The sequence below is a fragment of the Vanessa cardui genome, chromosome 28 (genome assembly GCF_905220365.1).
Source record: "Vanessa cardui chromosome 28, ilVanCard2.1, whole genome shotgun sequence".
NCBI lineage: Eukaryota > Metazoa > Arthropoda > Insecta > Lepidoptera > Nymphalidae > Vanessa > Vanessa cardui.
The window spans coordinates 7,848,455-7,861,008 of NC_061150.1; the positions used below are offsets into that span (position 1 = coordinate 7,848,455).

Consider the following 12,554-nt stretch of genomic DNA (forward strand, 5'->3'; position numbering starts at 1 on the left):
GTAGCGGTATCACACGCTGTGATAACATATAATTGGTATCTGCGTCGTATACTTCGAAACGAACGAATGCCAGCTCCGGAAAGTTCACCTGAAATTACATTGATTCTTCTAGAAATTTGAACAGGGTAAAAAAAAATTTAGCTGTAGTGAAACTAAGTTTCTTGATCCAGGCTCTATGCTCTGTGTCATGAGGAAAAGAAAGAAATCTCAATGTTTTGGGGATACCCAAAGAAATACCTATATTTCTTTCTTGCTTTGATTTAAAACAAAGTTTAAATGTGTCAAAAAATTTTTCATAGTACGATTAATTTTTTGTTTTATTATTGATTTTCTTAGCGAACTGATTTATCATTTTATTTTAAGCGATAGCTTGCACTACTTGGGTTACTGTTTAAAATCCTATTAATAATCCATTTCTAGTCTTTTATATTTCTATTCAAGTTAAAATTATTTTACGACAAAATTATCTGTTTCAAAGTCACAAATCTTTCAATATTTTTTTCTGAATTAAACTTAAAAATGTACCTTAAAATTAAATGTTTCGTTCCAAATAGGATTTAAGGCGTTTCTTCTGGCGACCCTCGTCTTGATCTTCCTGCAGTCAGCGGGAACACCCAATATCTCAACTTCGACGAATGCGTTATAGAAGGAGTACACGTTTTCAGCGACGTATTGTCCGGAAATCACCGCGAGGGTGAGGTGCGCTGCGTGGATGCCATCAAACTCCTTATCCATAGGGTTAAATCTGATGGGGATGAAAATATTTTAGTTTCAAGTCATGTCTATATTACAAGTCATGCTGAATTCATGATAAAATATATATAACAAGTAGGTTTTTACAAGGACTTTTGAATCGTCATTTAACAACTATAATAAGTGAAACTACCAGGAATGTGGATTCTAATGAGAACCGTCATGAAACTCAGTACTCTTTTTCAACATTTAAAAAAACAGACATGTTAGTTAATTACAATTATAAATGCATGTAATATATCCTGCCTGGAAGTCAAAAAGTATTAATTCCATGTTTTTTATTGTCTGCATAATCTTTTACATTGAGTTAAACTTCTTTTTGCGAGGTTATTGGACTGCGGAGGATATGGTTCTCTAGGTGGGGTTTATGAGGGGCTCACCGTCGAAAAGCGATATGATTGGGGTCCCACATGACCCTGGGCTTCCTCACGTATCCCAGGCAGCCGTTGCTCTCGTACATGGCCGCGTTGACCGCCATAGCCGCGTCCTCGGTCTGGTAGTTGAGCGCTACGAGCTGTACGCCGCATGACCAGAACGTGACCGGGTCGAAGTTGGACGAGTCTATCCTTAGGCTGGGGAAAACGCTTCAAATCTAAATCTACTTTATTCTTGTAACTTTTGAATCGTTTTAACACAAGATTAATATATAACTATCAGTATCATTTTGTCTTGTAAATTCTATGTAGAAGACCGAAGGAATGCCATATAACAAAAGCCAGTAAATTTCCCACTGCTGGGCTAAGACCTCTCACTTTGAGGAGAAGATTTGAAACAAATTCCACCACTTTGTTGTAATACGGGTTGGTGGTATGCCCATGTGGCTGAATTTCTATGAAATAAGATACATGCAACACATGAAATAAGTCACAATGCATAAACAGACTCGAGAGTTGTTGTTATATAAATACGAACAGCTCGAGAAATTTAGATAAACCTAATTATACATATAGCGACTAAAATATAATTTAATATAGCCTACATGATTCCTGTTATCATATTTTTATTTCATTTGTAAATATATAGGTATATAACGAATTACTATTATCAGTATTTATTCCTCAATTTAAGCTTAAGCTTGTGTTAGGAGTGAGGACTTTTATGGGGTCATATCTGCGTTTTCTACATCATAAGCAACCATTGTTTTGACGCTACATTGTGAATGCCATATTAAACTATCTGAATTATAAGATTGGACAACATCACATACATTACTCTGATCCCAATGTAAGTAGCTAAAGTACTTGAGTTATGGATTATATCATGATCAGGAATGACATTTATGAATGGCAAGTTACCCGGCGGGATATGTCCTGACGAGTTGCGTTTCCGTGTGCGCGATGAGCGCCAGCGGGTGCTTCCTGCAGATCTTCTTGGCGATGGCCTCGTTGACGGAGGAGCAGCGGTAGCACGGGTGGTGCGCGGCGGGCGCGTTCAGGCAGCGCGCGCGCGAGTGCTGGCTGCTGACTGCTAGTTGCTGCTAAACAAGCAATACAAAGAAATCATTGTTTTATTTGCTTCATGATTAAATAAATGCTAACTCTGTCGCTACACCGTCATAGTACTTTTGTGATTGATATAAATATATGTATACTTAGTATAGAAATTAAAGTATCGATAAATAAATAATTGTATCATAAATATTGGACAACTTCACATACATAACTCTGATCCCAATGTGAGTAGCTAAAGCACTTGTGATGTGGAAAATCAGAAGTAACGATACCACAAACACCCAGACCCAAGACAGCATAGAAAACTAATTAACTTTTTCCACATCGACTCGGCCGGAAATCGAACCCAGGCGTGGCGGTAAGTCGTATGTATATTTATATAATATGTATCGAATTAAACACTGTGAAAACATTCGCAAATTTAGATACAAATGTGATCGAAAATCTTATGATCATGTAGTAAGATTCTTAAGGAAATGTTACACTGGCAAATAACTCCATAACTTTTTACTATCCAATTTAGAAAAATTCGATCATTATTATATGAGTCTCTATATTCGATAATATAATTAACTAAGCCCCCGTGACTATAGCTTAGACAGCTGTATTATATCATGAAGCTGGGCTGCAGCCACCTATTATAGACCCCTTGACTATAGCGTAGACTCCTGTACTACACCACATTACTATTACCGTTTCGGTAATCAGCCTCCAGTGAGAAGAAACGGCAAGAAACTCGCATAGTTCTTTTCAAATATGTGTGTGCCTGTGATGGAACCCGAGTATGAATACAGGCATTTTTTATAAAAAGTATTCTTTCAATGAATGTTAGATAAATAAGGATCTTGAATTGTAAGTGCGTACATTTAATGAATCACATATATGCATCACAGGTTTGTACACGGCACCACTCTCAATAGTAGATCATAAGCAATGCATCATACTTTTCTTTATAATAGCCTATTTGACTGGTTTTTAAAATCCATTTTATATTATTTAGTAGAAGTTAAGGAAGCCAGTAAAAGTTGATTTTTTATTTCTAGTACATATTTACCGAAAAATATCATATTAAAAATTCCATATTTAAATAGCGCGCAAAAACGCTACTTGGATAATATGGCGCTGCAATGGGTTCGGTGACGTCACTTTCTTGTATTTTAATCTGTGGTACATATCGTAGAAAAGCAAGGTTTACAAGAAAGTGACTTCATTATAAGCCAGACACGTGACAAACGTTTGTAAAAATGCATTTTTATTTATGCATCTTTGAATAAATTAAGTATTATTTTTAACTTTCGTTAGTAAATAACCATTTTTAAACTCATAATATACACTGATCACAATAATTCACAATTAATTTTTGCGTTGTCAAATAGCCTATTGTGATAGATAAGATTCAACCCTCAAATGTTCGTTTCATTTACAACCTGAAGAACACGTTTGACGAGAGACAAATGTCCAAATATCTTGTTCCATAGAAGTTCCCATTCTTCTGGACTAGGGTTGCCAGGTGTTAGGATAAAGCAGGACATACGTAGGATTTTTGATTGCTTGTCCGGTCAAAATAAGCGGCATCCGGCCTGTTAGGATTTAGGTAGGATTTTTCAATTTCATCATCAAATAATTTTTGTTATAATATAACGACTGATGATTAAGAGAGTTAGAGACTGATTTATAATAAAGAAATATTAGCTTGATTTTGCTTTTGTTTTATTAAAATGCAATCAGAAAATCCCGGATTTCCATTTTTTTTAAGTAACATTTTTTTAAGCGTCCGGATTTTTCGACCGAATGTTAGGACAAAAAAAAATTATTTTACACTTTTTATAAAAAAAATGGACAAAAAAAAACAAGATGTCCGGATTTTTTACCCAAATGTCAGGACAAACTCACAGGTCTGTCCGGCTTTTGCGTCTGAGGACCTGGCAACCCTATTCTGGACTCACCGTTCCTGTGCTGTCACTGCTCTCCGAGGACTCAAAGCTGCTGCAAGCGGCGCCGCTGGTGTTGTCCTTCACGACGTTGCTGGGCTGCTTCATGGAACTTCTCGGCGATATTGGGTTTAGACCTCGGAATTTTATTGCCTGTGATATTTAAATAGCTATCAGCTACAGTCGGAAAGGTTTATACACAATAAAATTGGAATATAAGTCTGTAACACTATATGCATGCTTTTATACAGGCTGCATGTACCAAAATAACATTTTTACAAATTATGTCTGTCTGTTCCAGCTAATCTCTGGACCAGCTGGACCGATTTTGACGGGCCTTTCACTGGCAGATAATTCAAGTAATAAGAACCAACTTAGTATACTTTTTTCTTGTTATTAACATCTTCTATACATGTACTATAATAAAATTTGAGTGTCGGTTTGTAATATTACGGTACATATAGCAAATTGTTAATTTTTGTGTTTCTGTTTGTACCGGCTAATCTCTGGAACTTCGGGACCTGTTACGATAAAATATACTCACTTGAACATATGTGACCATATCGCTGAGTTCCCTGGCGATCTGATTGCTCCGTTTTCTATTTGTCGCGTGTTTCAACGCAGCCGAAGGCTCTCCTTCTCCATCACGACGAAAGCTCTGATAGAGCGAAAGAGAGGTCCGACCGACCTTCTCCTCCAGAGCGTTGAGGATTTTGTGTAACTCTTTCTCTGGGAAAAGAGATTATTACATTTTACTAATCACTTATGTATTGAAATATGCCTATATAGTACAACACAACTTAGATGTAGCATCGGCAAATTCAATTATTACTGCCGATTTTTACAACCAATAGAAATATGTAGCTCCCTATCGCGCTATTCGATGCCATTGGTCGCTATAGATTCTCGCGTCAGTTCAACCAGAGATAGCAAGTGCATGTAAATCGAAGTGTCAAATTGACGAATATACTAGGTCATATGATATTAGAAGTTATTACATTTGTGTAAAGATCAGTTTCACATAAGAAGTAAATATTGATAATTTAGGATGGCGTACCTAATTCGGATGTGATCGGTTTTACGAATTTTGCCGATGCTACATCTAAGTCGTGTTGTACTGTATCTTCCTACTTCTGGGTAAAGAGCATTGCTTAAACTGAAAACATTCTGTTTCTTATTATTGGTGGTAGGATTTATTTTAAGTCACAATTTTATTCAACTAAACTTCGCAATTCAGCGTTTTTCGATCGTCGATTTAAATACTACCACAATTTCGGAAAGCAGCCTCCAGTGAGAAGAAACGGCTACAACAAAACTCGAGTAGTTGCTCTTTTCAGATAAACAGACTTACAATATTATTCTTTACAGTAATTAGTGTCCTATGATGGAATCCGAGCCTAAATACAGGCCTTTTTTCTAAAAAGTATTCTTTCAATGAATAAAAGATTTATTTATTAATTTTGTCTTTATAAACTTGTTCATATTATATCCATCACTAATTAAGAACCATCACAGCTTAATGGTATTCGTTTTTAAAACCATGTCGACGGGTCCCAAGAACAAAATCTTATGGAAAAATGAGACAAAATCGACTTTATTGTTAATTATTAACCTGTATAACATTAACTACATGGTAGTGTGTTTTTCTTTTAAATTAAGTGTTTACTTTTTGAGATAACCAGTAGAACAATACTGTATATGAAATACCGTATATATGAAAAACATAGTTTTACAAAACTTTAAGCCATCACACTATAAAGTAGCAATTTCGTAGATACGATTTTGTTCTTGGGACCCGTCGATGTGACATGTGACAGGATCTCCTTGGTAGAAAGTAATGTATTAAGTAAAAATGAATTGTACCGTCAATTTCATCATCTTCATCGTAATCTTCATCAGAGAAGTACTCCGTGAGTGAAGAACCAGCTGACTGGTTGGACATGATGGAACTCGTCCTATTGCTGGCGTCTGGGAGGGATGAACTCGTCTGACGGATGCCGTTAGTCCTGGATGTATTGGAAAATGGTAAGAATATTACTGGTGATGAATTTATTAGACAAGATCTTGGCTGTAATTCTAGTGAAGACGACCTCCGTGGTCGAGTGGTGTGTACACTGGTTTTCATGGGTACGCCACTCCGATGTCCCGTGTTCGATTCTCAGCAGATTTAATGTTAAAAAAGTTCATTAGTTTTCTATGTGGTCTTGGGTCTGGGTATTTGTTTGTGGTATCGTTACTTCAGATTTTCCATAACACAAGTGCCTTAGCTACTTACATTGGGATCAGAGTAATGTATGTGATGTTGTCCAATATGTATTTTATGTATGTCTTACCTGAATGCTGTAGCGAGCACGCCTCCATATCCTTGCGCGGAACTGGCTCCAGTGAGCCCTATGGTTGGGCTGGACTGCACCGGAAGCAACTTCTTATTCTTTATAAGTACCTGATGATTGTAATCTATTGTCAAATTTGTGTCACAATTCGTTACTAAAATATAAAGCATCTTGTGGCTGTTTCTTGTATGCCATAGCCTCTATTTTCCAAATGTACGCGATGAAAAATCTTTATGTTTGGCAGTTAACTTATAACTGTCACTACGTAGTATAAAACAAAGTCGCTTTCTCTGACCCTATATCCCTATGTTTGCTTAGATCTTTCAAACTGCTCAACGGATTTTGATGCGTTTTTTTTAAATAGATAGAATGATTCGAGAGGAAGGTTATTGTATGTAATACACGGACAATATAGTAAAGAAACACTGATAATGATAGATGTTTCAATGTAAAGTCGTAAATAAACAAATTCTGTAGTATATTTAGTATCAATAATGCACCCGTGCGAAGTCGGGACGGGTCGCTAGTAATGCATACAGGAAAGAAACTTTTATAGTATCATTGCACATAGTTGAGAGGAAAATCTCAAACAAATCCTAAGCTCAACTTTCGATAGTTTTATCTAATAGAACAAAATTCCTGACATCGCGATTCAACCCAGGCTAGCACCGCTGATTCATGTGCTTAATTTGTCTTTATAATTCATCTCGTGCACAGCGGTGAAGGAAAACATCGTGAGGAAACCTGCATGTGACAAATTTCATAGAAATTCTGCCACGTGTGTATTCCACCAACCCGCATTGGAACAGCGTGGTGGAATATGTTCCAAACCTTCTCCTCAAAGGGAGAGGAGGCCTTTAGGCCCAGCAGTAGGGATTTACAGGCTGTTGTTGTTGTTGTTGTTGTTTGTTGTTGGTTTGGTCGTGAAAGAACGACAGAATATAATGTAGGGTCATGGGTTACCATTTGTCATGTAGGCCACTAAATGGCCTAGCACTATACAAAGGCAGTCCTCATCTCATACAACAAATTCCTGTTCATAAAAAGAGTTCTGGTATTCTTATCTACAAAAACCGGTTTTTAAAGACACTTCTACAAGATCAAATCAAAACGTTTTAATTCAAGTATATGGGTTTTTGAATCGTCGTTATTTAAATACCACCACCGTTTCAGAAAACGTATTACTCTTTTCAAATAAACAAAATTACAATGCTGTTCTTTACAATAACTAGTAATTAAATCTTGTAAATGGCAAATATATATTATAGGTTATAATATAACCATAACCACTAATTAAAACCCTAATAGCTTTAACACGTTCGGGGCGTTTAGGACCTCTTATTAAAAATATCATTATATCGATACGGGGCCGACCTAGACCCCGTAACATTTAAGAAAATAAAACTCGATGTGATGTGATCGAATTTTATTTCTTCAGTGTGGTACATTGTCAAAGTTTTCACCGTTTCAGAAAACAGCCTCCATCGAAAAGAAACGGCAGGAAACTCGTATAGTTACTCTTTTCAACTAAACAGATTTACAATGCTGTTCTTTGCAATAATTAGTGTCCTGTAATGGAACCCGAGCCTAAATCGAAGCGTTTTTTTCTACAGAGTAGATATGTACTCTTTTAATGAATAATAAGGTTTATTTAGTAATTTATTTTAATAAACTTTCTAAATTTAGTAAATGATAAACTGATTATAATTCCCGATATCTTATATAGATCTTGGGCGAATAACCGTCTTACCAAAATTTGATTATCATCATCGGAATTTTATGCCCTGGATTAACTCAAGTCTGTGCTAAGGTAATAGGTACAAAAACAACAACAGCCTGTAAATTTTTCACTGCTGGGCTAAGGCCTCATTTCCCTTTGAGTATAAAGTTTGAAACATATTCCACCAATGCGATCGAATCATCGATCAATCCGATCACCCGAAATCATCGATCAACCGTTGATTGATTGGGTTTAAATTCAGGCAAGCACCACTGAATATTCATTTGCTGAATTTGTGTTTATAGTTTATCTCGTGCTCGGCGGAGAAGGAAAACTTCGTGAGGGAATCGGCATGTGTCTAATTTCATAAAAATTCTGCCACATGTGCATTCCACCAACTCATATTGGAATAGCGTAGTGGAATATGTCCCAAACGTTCTACTGGATGGAAGAGGAGGCCTTAGCCTAGCAGTGGGTAATTTACAGGCTGGTATTTTACTTTTTTACTTTACAATCATCGGTTAAGATGCACGCATTCTAACCACTGGGGCATCTCGGCTTTAGAGCATGCTTGGAGTTTATTCCACCATGCATATAGTTGCTCTGGTGTGTTTGCAGTCTACGACCATACCTTATACTTTAGCTGGTCGGGGCTCGGCAGGCGCGGGTCGTCCGTGTAGTCGACTTCGAACAGGAACGACGTCACCAGTTGATCTCCAAACACTGCCTGGATAAACACGGTGTTAGTGGAGCGTAATCAGTGTTTTTCAAACTAACTTAGAGCCTGCTAGCTTAGAGCTTACGGCGGGAAGTTTTGGAAGGCGCATTTCCGTATTTTCTTTTAGAATATGTATATTCTATTCTACAGACGATTTTGTTACATTTGAAATTATGACTCTATTTTCTTTAATGCTATTGGTTGGCGGTAAGTGAAAACATTAACCATTCGTTTCATCGCCAATGCGCCACCAACCTCGGGAACTGAGATGTTATGCCTGTAGTGCACTGGCTTACTACCCTTCATACCGAAACAACAATACTAGATACCGCTGTGTGGCGGGCTTGCAGTGGTGACCATTTACCATTAGGTGGCCAATTTGCTCGTCCGACACACATATCATAAAAAGCTACGCCTATATGCATGATCATTTTACACGTCAAACTAAAATACAAATAAATAAAAATGTAACTGGATAAGTATCCGAATTAAAAGTAACAAAATAAATAAAGAATAATTGATTAAATCGTTACTTAAATTACTGACCTCAAAAGTGCTGGCCATCACTTGTTGTTGCGGGAGACTGCAGTGGTTTTCGATGCTCAGAATCAGCGGATATGGGGATGTGACGAACGCACTCCTGAAAATTATTAATTAATATAAAATAAAGCACAATAAATTTAAGTTTGTTTCCCTAAAGTTGCCACAATATACTATACTGATTGATTCAAAATCTCATTGGATGCGCCTTAGGCCATTCATTTAATCCGTAACACTATTTCCGTTAGCTTTTGACCCACTAGGAGGGCTATTATAAAAAAAATAAGAGTAGACCGACGAAGTAAGAAATAGAAAAGATGGGGAGAGGCACATCTGTTTCATACTTCTTACGTAAAAATCTAAAGGAAAAAATGAATACACGTGGTTTATTTTACAAACTAAACCTTTTTGAAATGTTTTCTTTGTAATTTCAAAGGTTTTAAATCAATTGGCAATCGTGCGACTTACCGCGCTTTTCCATGTAATATTAACTTTGCGTTTTCTTTTCTTACGTACGAATTATCGAAACTTCTTCAAATCTTGTAAGAAAACATAAGACATGGTCCCCCTCCCCTCTAAATCATCCCACGTAACAAATGAATTACGTAGTATAAAGTGTGGCAAATGCCAGCGAGTACCTAGCAATTGTTTCAACGACTCTTCGAAATGGTATTTTGGTGGTGAACGTGTGGCCGTGGTAGATCACAGGGTTGCCATCGTCACCATCCCAGCAGTCCAGTTCAACGCACCGGCAGCCAGTCAGTAGGACCTGAAACAAAATATTGATTAAAATATATTATATTATCTTTTTATATATATGTCTCAGTTGTTTGAATAATTTTATTCATTTGTGAAATGTTCGTGTCCTAAATAAAATATGATTCTATATCTTCGTTTTTCCTTCTTTAACAGTTTCATATCTATGACAAAAAATAGACTTAATTCAAGGCAGCTTAGCTCTTTCAAATAATTTATCAAGATTATTTAATTTAAGGTCACCGATTTTTATTCAATATTATAATCCTTATATAATAAGTAATTAAAATAAGTTCCTTTTTTGCTGTTTGTGACAGATTTACTTGGTGGTAGGGCTTTGTGCGAGCCCGTCTGGGTAGGTACCACCCACTCATCAGTTATTCTACCGCCAAATAACAGTACTCAGTATTGTTGTGTTCCGCTTTGAAGGGTGAGTGAGCCAGTGTAACTACAGGCACAAGGGACATAACATCTTAGTTCCCAAGGTTAGTGGCGCAGTGACGATGTAAGGAATAGTTAATATTTCTCACAGCGTCATTGTCTATGGGTGATGGTGACCACTTACCATCAGGTGGCCCATATGCTCGTCCGCCAACCTATACCATAAAAAAAATAAAAAAAATAAATAATAAAAAATAAAAAAAAAAGATGAAAATGCAAAAAATTGTAACTATAATTCATAATAATAATTAAATTAATGTAGTGGCAATACCCTAAGCCCACTTGTCAGAATTCACAATAAAATATGGCAATAAAAGGCTCTGTTTTATAAAAAGAATAGACATTTAATTGATTATTGGATAATGACTAAAATGGCAACAAATGAAAATGACAGACTTATTTATTAACGACTAGGTACAATAGCTGTCGCTAAATAAAACGTTTTAAATCAATTAATATTTTAGATTATAAAAGGAAACAAAGGAATTACCAAAGTGTTATAATTAAATTATTGCTTATTGTTTGTTTCGTTATTATTTAACTTAATTCTATTATATTCGAGCATTTTATTACATATCCTAAGTGTTAATCAATATTTCAAAAGCTTTCAGCCAGTATGTTGTATCCCACCAAAAACATTAAATGTAAAAAAATGCCAAGCCTCTCGCTGCAGTCTTTCCATCGTAAAAAGTTTGGAGATCTCATAGAAGCCAAGTCCTATACAAATTATTATGTACTTAGAAATCAACATTTAGTAATTGTATCAATAGTTTTCTTTATATTATAATTATACTGACTTGGCAATGAGCACAAGTATTTTTTTACATTTAATGTTTGTGGTGGGATCTCATTTATTTTTTGTAAGTGTATTTCTTTGTTTTTTTTTTTTTTTTAGGGTGACCTCATAATTTCTCGGACTTCAGCTACTGCTTTGCTTAGAACCCATTCTCTATCTCTATCTGTTTTGTTTCTTCTCTGAAGCTTCGTTAATTCTAAGGTAGACAAGTCTGGGCGATATATACTTCGGAGACGATTATATTCAGCCATTGCTGTCTCCTGAGCCCGAGCGCGCATACAATATTTATAGCTATACAATGGAGTTTTAAAATTTAAAGAATTATGAACTTTATGTATAAATTTGAATTAATTATTGTCTACGTATTACATTTATATTATTATTTTCTATTATATGTATGTATTCATCCAATTGAATACTTAAACAACCAACAAAGTTTTTTTCTTGGCAAACCGCAAATATAAAATTGTTTTCTATGACATATTAAATTTTATTATTTTTAAAATTTTTCCTTTATATGTGATTTATATTAATGACCTATCTTAATGCAAAATTTGAAGTTTATAAGTCTACTAGAAGTACCTTAGATTTTTGATGATCGGTCAGTGAATCAGTGAGTGACAAAACGGTGTAACGGGTGTAATGGCTTCAATAGCAGAACCCTTGTTAAAAATAATATAATATCTAGTCTTATAATGAAGTAAAAAGTAAAGTAACAGCCTGTAAATTTCCCACTGCTGGGATAAGGCCTCCTCTTCCATTAAGGAGAGGGTTTCGAACATATTCAACCACGCTGTTCCAATGCGGGTTGGTTGAATGCACATGTGGCAGAATTTCGATGAAATTAGACACATGCAGGTTTCCTCACAATGTTTTCCTTCACCGCCGAGCACGAGATGAAATGATGCTTGCCTGGATTTGAACCCGCAATCATCGGTTAAGATGCACGCGTTATAACCACTTTGCCATCTCAGCTTTTCTCAGTCTCATAATAATTACAACATTTATTTTAATAACCCCTTTACATTGTTAAAATAATTAAATTTATTTAATGTAGCGTATAGTTTCCAATGAATACTATACATTGATCAAAGCTGTGCTCATACATGCGGTTA

At 35.8% G+C, this 12,554-nt stretch overlaps 1 protein-coding gene across 1 annotated transcript in view; it reads right to left on the reverse strand.

Annotated features, from left to right (window-relative positions):
* Positions 1 to 84: 84 nt before the first annotated feature.
* The window catches only part of LOC124541525 (1-phosphatidylinositol 4,5-bisphosphate phosphodiesterase epsilon-1-like), a 70,781-nt gene continuing 58,311 nt past the window's right edge, over positions 85 to 12,554 (reverse strand). Inside the window, exons 19-29 of the mRNA XM_047119440.1 lie at positions 10,085 to 10,215; positions 9,453 to 9,546; positions 8,820 to 8,915; positions 6,469 to 6,578; positions 5,999 to 6,141; positions 4,680 to 4,864; positions 4,151 to 4,288; positions 2,049 to 2,230; positions 1,134 to 1,325; positions 526 to 745; positions 85 to 108 (exon numbers count right to left, since the gene is read on the reverse strand). Of these exons, the coding sequence (XP_046975396.1) occupies positions 85 to 108; positions 526 to 745; positions 1,134 to 1,325; positions 2,049 to 2,230; positions 4,151 to 4,288; positions 4,680 to 4,864; positions 5,999 to 6,141; positions 6,469 to 6,578; positions 8,820 to 8,915; positions 9,453 to 9,546; positions 10,085 to 10,215 (1,515 nt within the window). The remainder of the gene's footprint in view (positions 109 to 525; positions 746 to 1,133; positions 1,326 to 2,048; positions 2,231 to 4,150; positions 4,289 to 4,679; positions 4,865 to 5,998; positions 6,142 to 6,468; positions 6,579 to 8,819; positions 8,916 to 9,452; positions 9,547 to 10,084; positions 10,216 to 12,554) is intronic.